Here is a 22,172-nt window from a genome sequence, read left to right on the forward strand (position 1 = left end):
GAAATGGCTTGTTCCTGTGTAGAAAGTTTCACTAGCGTTTGTAGCTACAGAACAAAAGGAAAGCACTTCTCAGATACATTAGTGGAAATATCAGGTAAGTGGCGTAGAGAAAAATGGGGAGATCTGGTATAGGTTTCAGACACTTCTTACCTTTTGGGTTGGAGGCAGCTAGTGTATTAATACAGTCCAAACACTTACCTAATAGTCACAGACCATTAGTGTATAAATTGAGGGCGTGACGCTCTGAGGTATGGTTAAGCAGAAGGTTTTAATTTTTATTTGTTTTTGTTTTTTGAGGCAGGGTTTCCTTGTGTAACCTTGGCTGTCCTGGAATTTGCTCTGTAGACCAGATTGACTTTGAAATCACCTGTGCTGTGGGATAATGTTCTTGTACCCTGTAAAAATTTGTCACTTAATAATTGGTTTAATAAAATGCTGATTGGAGAGTAGCCAGGCAGGAAGTATAGGCAGGGTGACCAGACTAGGAGAACTCTGGGAAGAGGAAAGGCTCAGTCTGCAGTCACCACCCAGATGCAGAATAAGCAAGATGAGAAGGCTGCACTGAGAAAAGGTACAAAGTCACATGACTAAACATAGGCCAGAATTACGGGTTAATTTAAGTTGTAAGAGCTAGTTAATAAGTCTGAGCTAATAGGCCAAACAGTTTATAATTAATATAAGCCTCTGAATGTTTCTTTGGGACTGAACGGCTGCTGGACCAGGCGGGACAGAAACATCCGCCTACATGCCTGCCTGAGATTAAAGGCATGCACCACCACGGCCCAGCTGAAGGTTTTTGTTGTAGATGTGAGGGAGAGTACAGCCAGAGGCATCTGGAAGAATCCAAGACAGAGAGAGAAAGTAGTAGAAAGTAGTAGACAACATAGGGCCAGTAGGTTGGACTTGGCCACGAGAGGAGAGCAAGAGGAAAACAGAAGAAGACCAAGAAAGGGGTAAAAGACAGAGCATAGCTGAAATAGCAGGATTATAAGGACAATGAGAAGCTGGAGGGAGGGAACCCCTGAGCTGGAGAAATTTGGGGTAAATGTGAGAAGAGTCAGGATGCCAGCATGGACTCTGAAGTGTGTAACAGGGATTAGTGTACTGAGGGAGCCTGGAGGCCAGCATGTACGTTGGTATACTACCAGGAACCACAGATCGTTAATTTGTCCCTTCTGACTGAGAGTAAAATGGTTTCTTTGGTGGAGGGGAACCGGCCTCACGAGTTCCAGAGGAGTGCTGGCTTTTATGAGACCAAGATGTGGGCAATGAATGGCTGTTAGGAGAATTAAAGACAGTCCACAATCATTTAACTGGATTAAATGATCTTTCCAGTTCTTTCCGGTCTCAGTGTTCTAACTGTCCAGTCAGCCTTTAGCTAAGTGTCAGTCTTTTGTTTGTTTTTTTTTCTACTGACTCTACTTCCTCAGTTTATAGGAGCCACCCACTCAGGTGTACATTTCTCTATCCCCAGGTCTGGGAGCAAGCTCAGGACGCTCCCATGTGTCAGTGAAACCTCACACCCTGTGATGGTGTATCAGTTACTTTTCTATTGCTGTGCTCAGATACCATGACCAAGGCAACTTATAAAATAAACCATTTAATTTGGGGCTCAGGGTCACAGAGGATGGAGGAGTTCATGAGCATCACAGAGGAGAACACAGAGCAGGCAGGCAGACATAGCTCTGAAACAGTAGCTGAGAGCTTGCACTTTGAGAAAAAAATCACAGGCAGAGAGAGAGAGGAGTGGGGGGAGAAAACTAAGTGGATGTGAAGGGCTTTTGAAACAGCAGATCCCGTCCTCACTGACTCCTCCCCAACAAGGCCACACCTCTCCATTCTTCCCAAACAGTCCCGTCAACTGACTATCAAACATTCAACTTTCTTATTCAAACCAGCACTGTTCTAGAATAATCTTTTTGTGTGCTGTGAAGATGTGCCTCTGCCAAGGTGCGTTCTGTTTGGTTTAATAAAAGTCTAAATGGCCAATCACTAGGCAGGTAGAGGATAGGCAAGACTTGTGGACAAAATAGAGCACCAAAAAGAGAGCTCCAGGATGAAGAAGATGTCTTCCTGCCAGCCTGATGCAGAGGAAGCAGGAGATTCTCAAGCTGTGCTGAAGAAAGGCACTGCCATGTGGTAGAGCATAGATAAGAAATATGGGTTGATTTAAGTTGTAAGAGCAAGTTAGTAACAAGCTCTAGCTATTGGCCGAGCATTTATAATTCATAAGTCTGTGTGTGGTTATTTGGGGAACTGGCTGGTGGGACAGAACTGAGCGGCAGGACAGAGAAGGTCTGCCTACACACCAGAGATGGCCTTAGGAGTGGGACTGGACTAATGGGAATGATGCGGGGGAAGGGTTGGAAGGTTTTTCTGTCCTGTCCAGTGGTCAGCATCAAGACAACTTTGGGTAAAGGCAGGGCGGCTGGGAGAAACTGAGTCATTGGAGTTTGGAACCACTGAATCAAACCAAACTTGGAGTCCTACTCTGGGATTGCTTCATGTGCCTCCCTAGAGGGTATTGGAGGTGGGTGTGGCTCCAGAGCCTCTGAGCTGGTATCTCATGCTCAACTCTACTGAGCTCATGAGTTCCTTACCAAGTCTGTCTTCCTCTGGGCTGCTCTCTCCTCTGGGTAGCTGGAATATACTTTCTGAAGTTGGGCTTTCCTGGAGGTGAGCCCTGACTCTGGCACATTGTGCTGATTGACCATTAGTGTGAGTTAACAAATCAGTTCCCTAGGTCATGACCAGCATGGTTTTTCTTTTCATTAAAGATAGAGAGAAGAATGGACTACACGAACAACTTGGTGTATGCATGCAGTGGGTGAACTCTTTACGAATCTTTCTGAGCTTTGTTTTGCCATAGTATAAAAGGGCATAGTGTGTTGCTGTCTTAAACGTTCTTACTGTAGATTGAAGGCGAAAAGTTTAAGCCCCTGAGAGGACACACAAAACAGCATGCGTTTAGAACTGTTCCGCTGCTCTGCCTTGAGCCTGGATTTTGAGACCCCTCCTGCCCTTTATAGGTAACTCACTAGTACTGAGTATGGACCACATTCCAGCATCCGCTTCAGTGTAGGGGAACTAACTGCCTGGGTGCTGGTTCCCAGGCCTGCTGAAGATCTGTGGAATCAGAAACACTGGGGTGGACCCAGAAAGCCTGCTTTGGTATGATTTCATATGTGCTGACATTTTACCCATCATTTAGGGAATCTTAAGTTATTTAAAGTCACAGAGCTAAAGTAAGGGAACACGCACACACAGACACACACACAGACACACACACACACACCACCTTAATGGAATTTTTTACTTAGTACATGCCACATATATTCACGACAGTTTTGAGCTAGGGCTAGGTGATGGGTAAACATCTTTAGTGGGACCCAGTACTGTCTGCCTTCCAGTTTTGTGAGAACCTAAAACCGTGCTATAGACGATAAAAGGAGAGTCCTTTTGGAATTCCACTTTTCCCACCATTGCTTCCAAATATCAAACTTGGGTCTAATATGTGATTTGAAGTGGTTTCCTTTGCTAATTTTTCAGTCTTTCCTAGATTTAGTAGAAAAAGCCTCATTTCCAGCCAGTGATCCACGGAATTCTATAGCAACAGCAGTGGCTTGGTAGGCACCTCATGTTTGCAGATACCCATTTTGGCAACGCAAGCCGCTAATTTGCTGAAAGCAAGTTGGCCTGAGATCAGTCTCCAACTGTCGAATCTGCTAAATTTACCAATCCACCAACATTCAAAAAGCGAATGTAACTAGGTTTTCTAAATGAGTGTTAACATTTTATGAAAACATTACTTTTGAATAACTTGGGAAGCGTGGGGGGTTGAGTGGATGCGGGGTCTCACTCTGTGATCCCGGCTAACTTCTAACTTGCAGCGATTTTCCTGCCTCAGTCTTCGAAGTGCTGGGATGAGGGGTTTGTGCCACTGTGCCTGGTGAACATTTATATGACAAACTATAGAAATATAGCTTCTTGATCTTTGTATGCCAAGTGTCCATGCATTTATTTATAAATAAAAACAAAATTTCAGAACGTTATGTGTTTTGGTCTAGCCTCATCATCTGCAGCTCCTCCCACCATTCAAGACACATTGGCACCCGGTTTCTCAATGTGACTCCCGATGTGCTCTCCAGTGCTTCCTCTCTGCAACCCTGTTCTAGAAGCCCTCTTCTAGAGGTCTTTCTCTCTGCCAGGATCAGGCTGCCGCCTAGGGCTTTGCGAGCGACTACTGCATACAATTGAGTTTAGCAGTCAGATGGCCTTAATCAAGCCATGGCCCCAGGGTCTTTCGCCGAGCATCCTTGGGAATGCTGGCAGTTTCTGGTTTGAGGCTAACTGGCTGTGTGGGGTCGACACCCCGCGTTTACTGAAGGACTCGAGCATTGGCGGTAGCCGAACCAACGTGGCCTGTTCGGGGATTGGCGGTGGCTGGGAGGAGGCGTGGTAATCTCAGATCCGCTCGTGCATTGGCCGAGGTTTGTTCAGGGGCGGGTCTGGGGCGGAGGAGTTGGGGGAGGGTCAGTGCAACCTGGCTGGCTCCGATTGGCTGGGGCTGGGTGCACACCGTGGGCGTGACCGTCTCCAGGGCAACGTGACGCTCTAGTAGTGGGTCTACACGGCTTGCTGTGCTCTGAGGTGCTTGATCCCCTCTAAGCCAGCGTCTCCCGAGTGCGTCTGGAGGTCAGCAGGCGAGGCTAGATCCCATGTGGTCCTGACGTCCCTTTGCGGTGAAGGGAAGGCCAGGGAACCCCCCCCCCCCAGGAAAGCCAGTGAGCCTTCAGGAGCTAGGGGTGTCTACTTGGAGACTCCGAAGAGGGTCGCCCAAGTTAGGTGGGACTGCGGGCGGGTCCCCCAGCTGCCACTGTCCTCGGTCATGAGGGCGAATTGTGAACACAGATTTGCTTCTAGGTTTGAAGAGGACAGACATGGACGACGTTCGTTCCATTGCCACTCTGGACTCCCAAGTCTCGAAAACTTTCAGTTCCAGAGGTCTGGAGGGACGGAGTGGTCAGTCTCCTGACATCGAGAGTCAGGAGTCTGTGAAGAGCTACACCTTCTTCACCAGAAGGTGCAGGGGACCTGCTGGCAGGAAGGTGCAATCAGCACCAGAGGGCTATGCATCAGCTGGAATTCAGTATTGGGGCAGGCCTTAAAAATCGCTAAAGGAAGGCTCATGTGGTAGCGCCCTACTTTAATCCCAGCATTGGGGAGACAGTGACATGCAGATCTCTGCCAGTTAAAGGACAGCTTGGCCTACACAAGGCAATTCAGGCCAGCTAGTGCTACATAGTGAGACCCTGCCTCCAACATTACTACTACCCTCCTATTACACCCTTAAAGGTTCCTTTACCCTCCCCAGCCTAGTCTCTGGAGAGAGAAAACTCTCAATTATACCAAACCGAGAGGAAAAAGGATGGGCAAGTAGTAGCGGGAATCCCATGCCTGTTCTTGGGACTGTTGGCATAGTCTCATTCGCTTCTAGGCAGCTGAAGGAAGCCCTGCTCCATCCTGCTACCCGCATAGCTCCTTCACTACTCAGTGGATAATAGTAGGGGCTGCTTGGGCCAGGAGCCTCGGCAGAGCCTTGTCCATAATAAAACCCCCACCTGCTCTGCACTCATTGTACTTGCCCTGCTATGGGCTAGGGTTGGATGCTCGTGTACCTCAAAATCCATGTTGACACTCTAATCAAAGTGATGAGACTTGGAGGCTAGACTTGGGGAGGTCGTTAAATCCAGATGATGTCATGAAGGTGAAATCTCATGATAGGACTGGAGTTCTTACAATAAGAGAAAGAGGCGCCGGGCCAGAGCTCTGTTTTTCTCTCTTTCCGCTCTCTGCCAGTCTGAGCTCACATCCACAAGGTTCTAGGGAGTAAGTCCTTGTGAGCTCAAATATGCTGCCCTCTGCGCTGAGCTCATGGCAGTTGGCGGCCAACTCCATCTCGCAGGCAGCTGTCGGGAGACGGGTCTCTGCGTTGTGGCTGGTGTGAGACTGTGAGACAAGGAGACTAGGAAGCTGCATCTGGCTGTTTCTGCCTGGTTAGAACCTTATTAAGGTTATTATTATGTGGATCTTTATCAGACTGTGGGCACCATTTGTAGGCAGAAGTTTCTTGTCCCGACTGTTTCTTCCCAAATAACCGGCAGCCGCTTCCCAAATAACTGACTCAGACACTTGCTATAAATTATAAATGTTCGGTTGATAGCTCAGGCTTGTTACTACCTCTTACATATAAATTAACCCATTTTTTTTAATGCTCTGCCACACGGCTCATGGCTTGTTACCTCATTGTCTACACATTCTACTACCTCCTACTACCTCAGTGGCTGGCTGGCATCTCCTCTGACTCCATTCTTCTTCCCATCATCCTCCTAATTTGATTGTCCCACCTTTAGTTCTGCAGTTGGCTTTTATTAAACCTCAGTGATGAATCTTCACAGTGTACAAAAAGATTATTCCACAGCAATGTATAATAGTACAATATCGTACAATAGTACCATACATATACTATATACATATACTACTAAAGTGGCTTACAGCCTGTGGTCTGAGTATTCCAACAATTTCTGTCTCCTCAAAGAATGGCCAAGAATTAACGATGGTAGTTGTCAAGGCCACAAGGTTGGATGTTTCAGCTGGCCTTTGGTATTTGTTAGACCTCCTAGAAAGTAGGCTCTAATAATGGGAATGCCTCAGCAAGCAGGACAGATAGATGAACTTGCCAGCAAGACGAGGGAAAACAAAAGCAGAAGCAAAAGCTTCCTTCTTCCACGTCCTGGCTGCTACCAGACAGCGTGGCCCAGACTTAGCATGAATCCTCTCTCCTCAAATTATCCAGTGCAAAAAGTCCTTCACAGGTGTGCCCAGCTGCTTTCGGTTTTAGCTGTTTCCAGATGAAGTCAAGTGACAATCGAGGTCAATTATCACCGGGTCTGAGGGAATCCCATGTTGTGTGCTACCAACCTAGCCACCAACCAGACACTGGGATTGATCTCCAGAGAAGAAGCATCACCACAGAGCATCCCGAGAGAGCCAAGAGGAGGCTGAGGGGGGAGTGTCACGGGCTTAGGACTGAGATCCTTGTCTAAGTAACAACTCATCCCTTCAGAACACAAGGGCCAGAGGGAGGCAAACCTGCCTGGGACACACTTCTCCTCCCTAAACTGCAGTTTGTGCTCTGGCATCTGTCCATCTGTCTGTCAGTTTGCTGCCCCCTACAACTACTCTCAGACCTCTCCTGGGTTTATTTGTGTGTTTGAGCATCTGGTTTTTGCCCAGCCCGGGTCTGGTACTGCCAGCTCAAGAAGGAGGACTGTGGGCAATCTGTCTGGAAATGGCTAGAGGGACTGACTGGCCCTATCTCAGGGGTGGGCATATTTACTCTCGTCAGTTTGTACCCTTCCTGCACAGTTCATTTCCTGTGGAACCCCATATTCACTACATCACTACATCGTCTATGGCCCAGTTTCCCTTTAGGGAAATTCGGAGCCTTGGGCTCCTCTGGAGAGACAGGAGATGGAGGGGTGGAGCTCTGCACATGGTCACACTTGGGTGTCCCTGGTTGCTCTTCTGTAGCTCTCTGTCTTTCTAGGGACCCTTCGGTGGATCCCAGGGAGGATGAGGCAGAGTTTGAAGGCTCCCCGAGCGAGCAGGACCTGAAGGAGGCCTACATCCAGCTTGTCCAGGGGGTGCAGGAATGGCAGGATGGCAGTGTCTACAGAGGGGAGTTCGGACTCAACATGAAGCTCGGATATGGCGAGTTCTCTTGGCCCACAGGCGAGGTAGGTGGCTTCGACAAGGCCTTTCTCCCGAGGGCAGGCATTGTGAACCTTCGAAGCGGCCCATAGGATGGGGTTCAGGCTTTCTGCAGGAGAATTCCAGAGGCGTTCTCTGCACGTTTCTGTATCATGTCATGGTTTCCTGGGGGTCTTGCATGGGATTTGGGAAGCTGTGGCTGAAGAAGGTAAGTTCTTATTCTGAGTGGATGTTTTATTATCTAAAATGTTTTTATTTATCCATGTATAGATTTTATCTTGAGCATATTTGTCCTACTCTCCACTCCCTCCAACCCACCAACATGTCCCCTTCCCATCTTAGTGTCCTCTTTCTCTGTCTCTCTTTAAAATAGCTTACCGAGTCCAATCAGTGCTCCTCACATTTGCATGGGTGGGGGGCCCTCCCGTGGAGCATGGGCAGCCTACCAGCAGACACACCCCCAGAGAAATCCGGGTTTCTCATCCTCAGAAGTCATTAGCTGCCCTTAAATGGCTCCTCAGCTAGGGGCGGGGCTTCGTGAGCCCCTCCCTCATCCACTCTGGAGTCTTACGCAGGCCTTGTGCAGGTAGCCATGCTGCTGTGAGCTCATGAGTGTAGCCGCCATGTCATGTCCAGAAACCAGTACTGTACAGCTTTCCTCCCTGGCACATTCTCTTCCCCACTTCTACAACGTCGCCTGAGCCTTGCGGGAGGGAGATAGATGCAGACTTCCCGTCTAGGGCCAAGGACTTACCAATCACTTATTCTCAGCACCTTGGCCAGTTATAAAATATTTGCGTTGACTGATTCCCGCTGCAAAAAGAAGCTTCTCTGGCCAAAGTCGAGGGCAGCAGGAATCAATGGATATTCATATAAACATCGAGAAGGCAGCTTGGCAACATCAGTTTGGCAAAACAACAGGAGTAGAGTCCCCTCCCCCAAGGTGGGAAAATGTTTCAAAGCTTCAAATTATTGCAGAAACTCGCATATTTTACCTTGTTGAAACTATTTGTTGGCTAAGATTAAAACGATGGCAAAGGATAGTCTTAACTATGAACTGAAAATGAACATCAGCCCCCATGCTAGGTTATGCCCAGGACATAAGCGAAGACTTCATGAAGGCAGTGACCCAAAACCAAGCCCCATGACCAAATTTGTTTGTACTTCCTGTGTCACTGGTTGGGGACAATATCTCAGTGTGCAGCAAAGCAGGGGTGTAGTGTGTCTGGAGGCCTGGCCGGGTCACTAGGGATGCAGCGCTGTGAACACTTCTGATGGTTCTGTTTTCCTATCATGTATGTTCAGATAGAGGACTTGGAGAAAGAGCCTAGGGTTTTTATTGCTGTGAAGAGACACCATGACCATGACCACAGTGACTCTTTTTTTTTTAAGGTTTATTTATTTATTTATTTATTTATTATGTATACAACATTCTGTCTCCATGTATGCCTGCACACCAGAAGAGGGTGACAGATCTCATTACAGATGGCTGTGAGCCACCATATGGTTGCTGGGAATTGAACTCAGGACCTCTGGAAAAGCAGCCAGTGCTCTTATCCTTTGAGCCATCTCTCCACCCCCCCCCCCCCCACAGTGACTCTTATAAAAGCAAGCTTTTAATTAGGAGGCTCACTTACCGCTTCAGAGGTTCCGTCCATTATCATCATGGCCGGGAGCATGGCAGCGTGCAGGCAGATGTGGTGCAGGAGAAGTAGCTAAGAGCCCTACATCTTGCAGGCACAGCGAGAAATGGCCTGAGGGTGACACTGAGCACTGCTGGAGCAGCGGCACACACCACCGTGACACACTTCCTCCAACAAAGCCACACCTCCTAAGAGTGCCACTCCCTTTGAGGTTATAGACCACAGGTAGTCTAAGAGCCTTGGCACTGGAACCTTTTCAGTCTGGTGTTACTCATGACATCTAGGGAGCCATGGGCTCCTGTTCTGCTCCTTTGTCCCAAAGGTGGCTCTGCCTCTGGAGGGCTTTCTCTAACTTAGTACCCAAGGCGGGGGTTACCTGGTCCAGTCCTCCCTCCAGCATCCTCCATCCAGCCTGGCCTCCGTTACCTGATGGAGAGAGAGCTCATCAGAGTGGGGCCAGGACTCCTAAGGGGGGGGGGTCTCTGCCAAACCTTGGGTGGGTGCTGTCCTGGCAACAACTACAGGCAATTCTGACACCCTCCTGCAAGTTGGCACCAGAGCCGAGGGCAGGGAGGGTGGACTCATAGGGCTGGCTGCCCGGAGACCAATCATCCCATTGGCTACTTGGCCTGAACGAAGCCTTGTGTCCAAGAAGCCCATCCCAGCCTCATGGTCCTCATTCTCTGCCAACCAGATGTGATAGACTGGCTTAGCAGTTCCTGCCAGGGTTGGGGTTCCAGACAGAAGTGGCTTCTCGCAGAGAGGAGGTTCACTCACCTTTTCTCTCCATAGACCTACCATGGGCAGTTTTACCGGGACCATTGCCATGGCGTGGGCACCTACACATGGCCGGATGGCTCCAGCTTCACAGGCATGTTTTACCTCAGCCAACGAGAAGGCTACGGCACCATGTACACGAAAACAAAGTTATTCCAGGTGAGGAGATCCTGTGATCATGTGCTATGCGGGACCACTGTGTGTTCACGTGAGGGACAGGGTTACTATGTGTTTCTATGAGGAGATGCTACTACGTGTTCATGAGGGGAGAGGCTACCGTATGAACACACACATGTGAGGAGGAGTGGACCTCTGTGTGTTCACGTGAGAGATGACACTACCTGTGTTTATGTCGGGTGGGGCCTTTGTGTGTTTGGGTGAGGAGTGGGTACAGCTATTATCTAGGTTACTGGAGAAAAAGATTTTTTTTATAATTTTTGATAACTATTTTTTACAACAATCTTTTCTCATTTTACATACCATTCCCAGTTCCCACTCCCTCCCTTCCTCCCATCCTCTTCACCTTCCCCCCACCTCACCACCCATCCATTTCCTCAGAGAGGGTAAGGCTTTCTGTGGGGAGTCAACAAAGTCTAGCACATCACTTTGAGATAGGACCAAGGTCCTCTCCCCTTATCTAGGCTGAGCAAGTCATCCCTCCAAAGAGAATGGACTCCAAAAAGCCAGTTCAAGCACTAGGGACTTTTTCTTTTGGCCCAGTCAATTTGGTGTTCTATAAGCTTCTAGTACCTTCATAGGCATATGCTTCTTTAGGTTAGGAAACTTTTCTTCTATGATTTTATTGAATATATTTTCTGTGCCTTTGAGCTGGAGTTCTTCTTCTTCTATCCCTATTATTCTTAGGTTTGGTCTTTTCGTGGTATCCCAGATTTTCTGGATGTTTTGTGTTAAGAATTTGTTGGATTTAACTTTTCCTGGACTGATGAATCTGTTTTCTCTATCATATCTTCAACTATTGAGATTCTGCCTTCCATCTCTTGTATTCCGTAGGTGATGCTTGCATCTGTAGTTCCTGTTTGTTTACCCAGGTTTTCCATTTCCACAATTCCCTTGGTTTGTGTTTTCTTTATTGCCTCTATTTCAATTTTCAAGTCTTGGTCTGTTTGAGATGCTTGCTTCACCTGTTTTTCTTGGTTTTCTTTAAGAGAGTTATTGATGTCTTTCAATATTTTGTCTTTTCCTCCATTTCTTTTTTTTTCTCTTTTTTTTATTGCGAAAAGAAGAAAAAAAACATAAACAAAAAACAAGTTTCCACCTCCTCCCAGCCTCCCATTTCCCTTCCCCTCCTCCCACCCTTCTCCCCCTCCTCCCACCCTTCTCCCCCTCCTCCCACCCTTCTCCCCCTCCCCCCACTCCTCTCCCCCTCCCTCTCCAGTCCACAGAGCAGTCCGGGTTCCCTGCCCTGTGTTAAGTCCTAGGTCCTCTCCGTCCATATCTTTTTCCTCCATTTCTTTAAGGGAATTTTTCATTTCCTCTTTAAGGGTCTCTATCATCTTCATAAAGCTATATTTAAAGACCATTTTCTGCTTCTTCTGGGTTAGGAGGTTCACGTCTTCCTGTTGTAGGACCACTAGGTTCTGGTGGTGTCATATTGCTCTTTTGAATGTATTCTTATATCGGCACCTACACATCTCTTCTACCAATTGGTGCAGACAGTATCTTTGCCTCTTGGTGCAATCCTTGCAGTCACTGTCTGTGTCTCAAGAAGCTGCTAAGGTCTCTGGGGACGGGTGGGTTTGGGGGCAGAGTGGGACTAGTAGATTACAGGGTCCAATGGGGGGTGTTGGAGCAGCCTACCTGCAGGAGGCTTTCTTGCTAGCCAGCTAGTGCAGCTGAGGCGAGTGGGGAAGGGTTCTGGGGTTTTGCCTAGGGGCCTAGGGCCTAGAGACTAGCTGTCCAGCTGGGGGGCGGGGAGGGTTTGTCACTCACCTTATGGTCTGCTCTGTGCGGTTGTAGTCTGTGTCTCAGAACGCCGCAGAGAAAAAGATATTTAGGTTCTGGAAAAGCTTAAATAGAAGTAGCTTTCTTATTTTAGTAACTGTAATACTGTCAGTAATAAAGATATAAATAAAAAAATGCATCTATCTGTTCCCAGAAGGATGTTATCAAGTTATTTATCTTTTTTATTAAAAATACCATTGATTTTTATTTTTAATATATAAAATGTGTCTTCCTTATATGTACTATTTAAAACTTGCCTTCCCCCCTCCCCCAGGAAAAAAGTTCAAATGATTTTCCACCCCTTAATTTATTAAATATAGTTCACAATTATATGCACTCTATCAGTAGAAAGTTTTGAAAGTTTCAAGTGTAGATTTGTCTGCAATGGCTCCCTTACCTCACATCACTGCCCATGCCTCTATAGTACGTGTTCCTTCCAGTTCCAACCACGGCTTTACCTTCTGCCTGTAATTGTGCCTTTGCAAGAGAAGGCCACAAGGTGGAGCCCTGCCGAGCTGGGTCCAGCATCTTCCTCTCCGCAGCGCAGATCCAACCCCATGGCCCAGTGTTCCCCTTGTTTCTTTGGTTACTGAAGTCTCCATGGTATGAAGTAACCACAGCTTAACTGAAAGTCCTTTAGACTGTTTCCTGTTTGGGGCAACTGTGAATGAAGCTGCCGTACACACATGTTTAGTTTGTTTTTGTGTGTGCATGTAAACATTGCATGCAGGTTTTCATTTCCCTGGGGAAACTTCTAAGTATAGCCTGGAGTGTCTGAATGCTCCCTGTCTGTAATGTTTCGCCCCCCACCAATGACTGTGGAATGCCGGTCTGCATCTGTGTGAACACTTGATGTTGTTAGTGATCCTTGCTAATAGCAAGGAGCCTCAATGTGGGTGGGACTAGTTCTTTCCTAACAGAGAGCCAATACAATCCCCATCCTGTGCCAGGTGTTTATCAATTTTGTTGTTTCCCTCAGAGAATCAGCTTTGGTCAGCTTATTTGTCCATTTGGTTCTGTTTTACCACCAGTTTCTTTCTGCTCACCCTCCCTGCTCACCCCTGCCTCCGCCCTCCCCATGCACCCCTGCCTCTACCCTCCCCACTCACCCCTGCCTGCAGTGATTTTCTAGGCTCTTTTCCCTGACCTGCTTTTTGTCAGATATACACCCTGGCTCTATGTTCCACAGTTTTGATTCCCTCATATTGCCATCTCCATTCAATTCAAAGTGCATTTTAACTTCTGCTCTGATTGCTTTCTGACCCATGGGTCCTTGTCATGAGTATTGTTTTTCATGCTCCGACTTGGGCTTTTGCTGGCTTTTTGCTACTAGTTTCCTCTGTGCTTGCTTAATTTGTATGATTTCCGTTCTTTAAATTGGCTGTGACTTGTGTTATGAACTAGACTGGTCAGTCTTCTTTTTTATTTTGTTGTTGTTGTTCTTATTTTTATAGTGCTAAAGATCGAACCTAGGACCTTGTGTACGCAGGGCAAACACTCTAATACTGAGTCCCAGTCCCAGCCCTCTTTGTCCTTGTTTTGAGACTGGCCTTGAACTCACTCTGTACCCAGGCAGGTCCTGACTTGGCAGTCCTCCTGCTCAACTTCCTAAACAGCTGGGATGACAGGCCTTTATCACCATGTCTACCCTGCAGGGCTGACTTAGTAGTGTTTGTTTTTAAAATCTGTTTATTCACATGAAGGTCAGAGGATAACATTGTGGAGTTGGTTTCACACGTGCGTTCAGAGAATGGAATTCTGATCACTAGGTTTGCATAGCAAGTCTCTACCTGCTGAACCTCTCATCAGCCCAAGGCTAACTTTTGTTGTTGTTTTTTTTTTTCTTTTTTATACTTTATTTTATTTTTTTTAAAAGAAGACAAACTATCTTTTTTTTTTTTCATTTTGTATACCAATCCAGTTCCCACTCTTTCCCCTCCTCCCATTACTTTCCACCTACCCCCACCCCACCCCATCCACTCCTCAGAGAGGGCAAGGCACATTGCTGCTTTGGGGAAGGTCCAAGTCCCTCCCTACTATTTCTAGGCTGAGCAAGGTATCCATCCAAAGAGAATGGGTTCCAAAAAGTAGGGATAAATCCTGGTGCCGCTGCCAGTGACCCCTCAGTCTGGCCCAGCCATACAACTGTCACCCACATTCAGAGGGTCTACTTTGGTCCTCTGCTGGTTCCTTCCCTGTCTGGCTGGTCCAAGGCTAACTTCTAAAAGCATTTCAGCAGCTGTTGACCACAGTGTTTCTAGAGCCACGTGTTTTTGCTGTTTGTGTTATTTTAAGTTGAATATACATTTTTTGTTTTGTTTTGTTTTTGTCTGCTGACTCCGCCAGCGCTCAGACATGGTGAGTGAGGATGTCTCACCACAATTGAAAATTTTAAAATTATTCCCTACAGCGCCACATTCATCTTAATATACTTTGAGACTGTGATATTTATTTAATGAGTAAAATTGGAGATTTATTGCATGTCCCTGGTATTTGTCTTATGCCCTTTTATTATAATAAACGGATACACCATCTTTAGAAATAATCTCTTTAGGCCAGGCTTGGTCCTAGCACTTGGGAGGTAGAGGCAGGTGGATCTCTATGAATTGGAGGCTAGCCTGGTTTATATAATAAACACCAGACAGCCAGGGCGAGAGAGAGAGAGAGAGAGAGAGAGAGAGAGAGAGAGAGAGAGAGAGACCCTGTCTCAAAAGCAAATAAATGAAAAAGGGAGAAAACCAAAACCCAAACAAACAAAAATCCTCTTCAGTATTTCATGACCCAAATTTAGGAATTTAGTGTTAATAATTATATAGATTTTGGGGATGTTATTTTCACTGTGGTGTATCTGTCACCATAATTTTAAATAACTTTAGATATTTCTTCTCTTTAGTTTTGGTCACTGGACAGTTAGAACTGCTTTGTCCCCTACAGTGGCTGAAAGCCATTGCAATCGTGTGTACTGAATGGTTGAGATGCAGCTCTCCAAACTAAGGTGTTCTGTAAATGTGAAACACGCACCAGGTTCTTTATTTTGACAGTGCTGGGGCGGAGCCCAGGGCCTTACACATGCCTAGCTAATACCCTCAGCTCCCACAGACCAGATCACAAAAAGAAAAAAAAAAGCACCTGGTGTTCTGAAAAGCTTTGAACACCAGGTATATTTATAAGCGATATTTTTGGAAAGGTTGAACTAAATATAAACACTATAGTAAAATGAATTCCACCTCAGGACAGGAGATGCAGCCCATTTGGTATCATAGCTGTTGCAAAGCTCCAAGTACGATCAGCGGCACCACAGAGACCAGATGTCATAGTGTATGTGATCCAGGAGGCGGAATCAGGAGGATCAGAAGGTTAAGCTCGTCCCTGGCAACTTAGCTCAAGTCCAGCCTGGGGTACATCAGTCCCTGTCTTGAAAAGGAAATAGAATTTTGCCCAGATTTTGACTTTTTGTAGTGCTGCTACCGGGAAGTTTAACATCACATGTTTAGCTATTGGTTTCTCGCCTGCCTTTGACCGGGCAATTTGGCGTTAGTAGAAGCACATTTGGGGTTAAGTCTGTTGCCTGGTGTGTGCTGTGCTGACCCCGCCTCTGAATTTCATTTGGATTGAGAGGATATTTTTAAAACCAAAAACATCATCTTATTTTGAGACTATTGGTTTATAAGTTTTACACTTTTTATCCTTTTAGGACTCCCCCTACTCCCAACATGACAGGATAAGTTCTTGGTTGAAAAATGTAAGAATGAGTTTAGATTATTTCAACTTCATTTTCCTATTCTGATTTACATGCTAATTTTAGATATTAAAAGCACATATTTTCCAGGTTTTTTTTTTTTTGGACAACGTATCAGGAGATGCATTTTGTTGTTGTTGTTGTTTGTTTGTTTTTGATGTTTCACGACAGGGATTCTCCGTGTAGCTCTGGCTGTCCTGTAGCTCTCTTTGTAGATCAGACTGACCTTCAACTCAGAGAACCACCTCCCTCTGCTTCTCCAGTGCTGAGGTTAAAGGTGTGCATCACTACTGTCTGGCACACACACACACACACACTAGTTTTTTGTTGTTTTTTTAAACATCACTCTTTACATTTTTAATAAATAAAATCGTATTATATGTAGTACTTCCTGTCTGCTTTCTTTTGTTTAGGGCATGACTCTTTTGATATTCATGTGTTTCCGTGTTCACTTAGTTTTATTATAGATGAGTATTTCACTGTGTGGGAATCTCACGGTTTTGATGTTGCTATTGTTTGCTTGCTTACTTCTTTTTAATTCACCTATAGATACTCTCTTGAGTTCTTCAAATAAATTTTGGTAACGTTGAACTGAGAGGTAGTTGCCAAGAATGGCTGCCTCCCAGTCTTCACATAGACACATGCCTACGCTGATTCTCACCTGGACAATACCTGGGAGTGAGAATGCTGGTTTCGATGGTAAGCGTGTAGTCGTTTCTCTAAGAACTCCCCAAACTGCTATGCAAAGTGGTCACGCCATTTCAGCCCTCAGCAAACACTTCAGTGACTCCACATTCCTGTCCGCACTTGACAGTCCGTCTGTCTTTTAGACGTCAGTATTCTTGTGGGCACGAGGGGACATCTCCTGGTGGTGTGGGTTTGGAGCACCTCCATGGCAGGCGATGCTGATTCTGCCTCACTCCTGTTTGTTATCTATGTATATTTTGTGGTGAATTGTCTGTTTATATGTTTAGTTAGTGATATTAATTAGGTTATTTGTGTTACTAAGTCAGGGAGCTCTTTATGCCCTCTCTGCCATATCAGTGATGCGATTTAAAAATATCTCTCAGCACTGGGGTGTCTTTTGAGGAATCACTTTAATGCAATTATGATTCAGCCCTGGGACATGGGAACACTAAACTCTCTTGTGCCAGAGAGCTACATCCTAGCCCTCTTTTTGGCTTTTGTTTGGAGAGAGGGTCTTACCGAGGCACCAAGGCTGACCTTGAGCTCGCTCTGTCATCCAGCTTGGCCTTAGATGTGCAGTCCCCTCGCCTCACACTGGAGTAGCTGAGAACGGAGGTCTGTTCTGTTGTAAGGAGCCGGCTCGTGGGGTTCTGTTGATGCTTGGCCTATCTTTTTTGAGTGGTTTCCTATCAGTGGGGCTGCTGGGTCCTGATCAAGAGCTCCGTGGACTCCACGCATGCACGTGACAGCGTCTTTCCCCCTGGAGTGCCTCTGTCCCTCCGGCCCCTGTCTTGCTTGGCTCCCTAATGCCTCTTCAGCTTGCTCTTCCAGCTGCTACCCAAGCTGAACTTTCCAGATAAGGGTGCTGCCTCCCTGTTGGACCCATCAGGCCCGCAGACCACCTGGCTCCTCACTGGGTCACACCCCTCCACTGACTTCTGTCTGAGTCTCCCACCCCACCGCTTTGGCCCCTCCCAGGGCCTTCTGGAAATGTGTCTGTCACCCCATGGCACCCTGTAGAGTGAAGCCACCCTCAGACACCACACCCCTCTTTTTCATGATCTACTCTACAGACCTTTACATCGCTCACCTCAGACTGCAGCCAGGAAGCCGAGATGAGATTGATTGTTCTGTGGTAGATGAGGGCACAGGTACCATCATTTCTATATTTTAGGCCGTTGACTTTGGTTGACCTTTGACCTCCCAGTGACCTCCAGGCATTCTTGTGGCAAGCTAAGACTTGACCTTGGGCCCCTCGCCAGACCACTGTGCACTGTTTTCTTGTCTGAGATCCTTTCTTCTCTGCAAACCCAAGGCCGGTGGTGATGGAAGCATTTAGAACGGCCTAGAAACTGCACTTCTCCCTTGGGGTCGTAGAAAGCAAAGAGCAATTCCTCTCCTCTTCTACTTTCTGTTCTCTTCCTTCCTCGTCCTCTTCTCCCCTCTGGAGTGGATAGGAGTGACAGAAGGGGTGGGGCTGGTTCCTAACAAGCTTCCCTGAAGGACCTTATCTGAGATAAAGACATAATTAGGCTTTGACTTCCTTGAGCCGCCACAGCCCAGGCAGCAGGTTCCCCGTCCTCTAACGTGTAGAAGTTTGTAGGTAAAATGGCCTGTCTAGTAGCTAACTTCAGGCCCGCAGGAGTCTCTCGGGATTGAACACACGTGTAGCTATCCATCACAGCTTTGGCTTACAGCCTCCTGTCATGTCCTCATCAGAGAGAGGCCACTCCTAGCCTGGCCCTTTGTCTTCCAACTTGGCCACAGCACCTTCTCCATGTCCTGCATTCTGAGCACCACGGCCTTGCTCTGTCCTAGTGCCCAGCACATGTCATACCTCAGCGCGTGTGTGTTTGTGGTGTGTGTGTGTGTGTGTGTGGTGTGTGTGTGTGTGTGGTGTAGGGGGTGTGTGGTGTGTGGGGTGTGGTGTGTGTGTGTGTGGTGTGGTGTGTGTGTGGGGTGTGGTGTGTGTGTGGTGTGTGTTTGTGTGTATGTGTGTATGTGTGTGTGTGGTGTGGTGTGGTGTGTGTGTGTGGTGTGGTGTGTGTGTGTGGTGTGGGGGGGTGTGGTGTGTGTGTGGGGTGTGGTGTGTGTGTGTTGTGTGTTTGTGTGTGTGGTGTGGGGGGTGTGTGGTGTGTGTGTGGGGTGTGGTGTGTGTTGTGTGTTTGTGTGTGTATGTGTGTGTGTGGTGTGGTGAGGTGTGTGTGTGTGGTGTGGTGTGTGTGTGTGGTGTGGGGGGGTGTGGTGTGTGTGTGGGGTGTGGGGTGTGGTGTGTGTGTGTTGTGTGTTTGTGTGTGTGGTGTGGTGTGTGTGTGGTGTGGTGTGTGTGTGGTGGGGGGTGTGGTGTGGGGGGGTGTGGTGTGTGTGTGGGGTGTGGTGTGTGTGTGTTGTGTGTGTGTGGGTGTGGTGTGTGTGGGGGTGTGTGTGTGTGTGTGTGTGTGTGTGTGGTGAACGAGTACATTTTCTTTTGCTGATTTTTGGAAAACTCGATTGAGTGTCTCTACTGGCCCCCGGGACTTCCCTTGTAGGGACTGTATAAAGAGGACCAACGGTTCGGGCCCGGCATCGAGACCTACCCGGACGGCAGCCAGGATGTTGGACTGTGGTTCCGTGAGCACCTCCTCAAGCTGGGGATAGAGGTTCCCGGCAGCTTCTCCTTGCTGAACTACCCAGAATTCTTAGACTTCCTCACAAGCTCCAGGCAGAAAATCAGCCTTTCGGATGAGCAGAAGACGGAGCAGGGTCTTCCCGAGGAGCAGGACCCCTTCTTCTATGAATATAAACGGTTTCTCCTGAACGATGACCTAACGCTGCCTCCTGACATGCATGTCTATTCGACTGACAACAACCACCTGCCCATGACAGGTTCCCTGCGCAAGGAGCTGGATGATCGCATCTTCTTGAATGAGATCCCTCCGTTCATTGAGGATGAAGAACCCTGGCTTATAACAAATGAGACTCCTTTGTTGGTCAAAATCCAGAAGCAAACTTACAAGTTCAGGTGACCAGTCTGGTCTTTCTCTCCTTCTTGTCCCCTCATTGAACAGGGATCCCATTTTAGGAAGGGTTCTGATGTTCCACTTTGCTGGGGTACTGCTAAGGGCCCAAGTACCTCTCGGCATTGCTTGTTGGATGAGCATGAGCGCACAGCCTTTGCTTCAGTGACTCAAATGGTCCCTGCTGTGCTCTGAGACCAGATGGGCATCCTGAGGGTAGGGAGCCAGGCAGAGTGGTCAGGCATCTTTGTCTGTGTAGGGGAACAAGGTCTCTTGCCTTGTATTTGCACACTCTCTGAGAGAGGAATGGCCAGGAATGGCTCACACATGTGCAGCTGCTGTAGTTCCAGGCTGGGATCAGAACCCTGAAGGGGATATTATCTAGGATAAACTTTTGAGCAGAATCCTGAGGGTACGTGCGCCTTGGCTTTTGGACCTGCGTACATTCCCTTTTCTGTGAGCCAGAGCTTGGGCACTTGAAGGGCAGATTCCTGTTTGCCACTAGAGGTTCTGTGAGTCAAGACTCTCCACACCAACGTAACAGAAAAGATCGCTATTATTATCATTTGTTAACGATGGGTCTGGCAGAAAGCCAAGGGTGGGATGCGGGGAAGGAATGGGATCTGCAAACTGATTAGACCTCTGGCCTTTGTAAGGAAAGCCATGAAACCTGGCATTGCTCTGCTGTCTCTGAGACAGCACTCTGAGGCCCAAAACCCAGGGGAAGGTCAGCACCCACCCAGGGAAAGCTGTTTACCTTAAAAGTTAAAATACTCAAGTACCTTCTACTATCCTTATGTCCTTAAACAATGCCCTCAGACATCAGTGAATATTTTAGAAAGCATTTGATGGGCACACATGACTATTTTCCATCATCTACCCATACATCTATTCTTCCTTCTGTCCATCCACCTATACCCCCACTTCACGGACCCAGCAATAAATTAATGCATCCACCCACTCACTCATCCTTTTACCTGAGAAACCACCTTACATCTGTCTACCTGTCTACCCACCCTTCTATTAATTCAACCCTCCCATTTATTCCCCCATATCCATCTTCCTCCCCATTCCATCCTTGCATTCAGCATGCACCTTTCCATCTACCCACTTACTATGTCCATCCACACACACATATATATTTACTCCATTCACCTGTCTGTCCATCCATCCACCCACCCACCTGCCATCTATCTACCTACGCCACCCATCCATTGTGTAACCATCAACTGAACTCATAAACATCGACGACTATCGAGGGAATAAAATTCACGGGTTGTTGATTATGGATGGCATTCTGCGTACCCGGGAAGAGTCAGTGTGGTGTGATGACCTGGGCCATGGGACACTGATATTGTCAACTCCAACAGAAGGCAAATGAGCAGAAGGTGGGATGACTTGCCTCGACTCCAACGGTGGAGCCACGTGTATGCCACCTGCTGCCCACTCAGGGTCCTGCCGTTGAGAGCTCATTCCCCAGCAAAACAGTAGGCAGTCCAAGGAGCTAGTCCTTGCTGGGGCAGCACGTGGCCCGAGTACTTTACCTCTAGGTCACATGTCTCCCTCACTGGGTATCGTGATTATAACTGGCAGGCAGCCGTTAGGGCTCAGGGTGATAGAGGGGTGATGGATGCGGAGAGAATGGAGAGCCCAGGGAAGGAAGGGGAGTTCTGAGGGCTCGGAAGACTGAGGGGTGGAGGAAGGCAGCCCCCCCCCCTTGGGCTCTTTCTTGTGGACAGTATCGGGTGGTCCAGGTTCTGGCCGGAGACCAATGAAGCCGGTTGTGTTGCCAGGAACAAGAGTGCTCACGCTAGCTGGAACATAGGCGCCATCCTGGAGGGGAAGCGCAGTTCCTTTGGGCCCAGTGGCCCCAAGGAGCACATTTCCAGGGAGATGATCCTGAAGGCGCAGGAAGGGGACTACGACTGGATTTTCGGAATCCTGAGGGACAACCTCGCCTGCGCTGACGTGGCTGACTCCAAGGGCTACACCGTGCTTGCCGCTGCCGCGGTAAGTCCTTTCCCGACAGCAACCCGGGCCTGTGGGCTCCCTTGTGCGGCCCACTCTGATAGTGAGTGTCTGACAGGAGCTGGCCAGTCCTTGCTGCTAAATAAAACCCCACTCACTCAAGTGTGATATTCAAGGCCAAATGGAAGCAGGTCGGGTCTGATCCATTCGTTTCTCCATCCTACACTGGCCCCTTCACCAAGTGTTGCACGCCCTTCTATCGTGCTGCCTTCTGAGGGGCAGCATGGATTCCAGGTGGTCCTCCCCGTGTCCTGCTGGGGGCCAGTTCCCGGATGCACTAGTCTGACTTTGTCGCTCCCTAGGTGCATTCTCACCGCAACATTGTCAACCTCCTCCTGGATTGTGGGGCTGATGTAAACAAGCTCTCGGATGAGGGCCTCACCACCCTCAGCATGTGCTTCCTCCACTACTACCCCAGCAAATCCTTCCAGCCCAATGTTGCCGAGAGGACCCTGCCCCAGGTCAGCCCCCCATCAGCCACCACACCCTCATCATCTGTCGTGCGCGTCCCATTTACCTCCCCATGTGAGAACCAGGCCCGTATAGGGTGAATGGAAAGATAAGTCT

The 22,172-nt window shown here is 47.9% G+C and overlaps 1 protein-coding gene across 1 annotated transcript in view; it reads left to right on the plus strand.

The window, feature by feature from the left end:
* Positions 1–4,940: 4,940 nt before the first annotated feature.
* Positions 4,941–22,172, plus strand: part of LOC121433448 (ankyrin repeat and MYND domain-containing protein 1-like) — a 32,698-nt gene continuing 15,466 nt past the window's right edge. The window contains exons 1-6 of the mRNA XM_041631871.1: positions 4,941–5,083; positions 7,610–7,799; positions 10,209–10,352; positions 19,110–19,582; positions 21,371–21,587; positions 21,908–22,066. Coding sequence (XP_041487805.1) covers positions 4,941–5,083; positions 7,610–7,799; positions 10,209–10,352; positions 19,110–19,582; positions 21,371–21,587; positions 21,908–22,066 — 1,326 coding nt within the window. The remainder of the gene's footprint in view (positions 5,084–7,609; positions 7,800–10,208; positions 10,353–19,109; positions 19,583–21,370; positions 21,588–21,907; positions 22,067–22,172) is intronic.

This window comes from Microtus oregoni, unplaced genomic scaffold, assembly GCF_018167655.1.
Source record: "Microtus oregoni isolate MIOR12 unplaced genomic scaffold, Mior012 000038F_ref0000394, whole genome shotgun sequence".
Lineage (NCBI taxonomy): Eukaryota > Metazoa > Chordata > Mammalia > Rodentia > Cricetidae > Microtus > Microtus oregoni.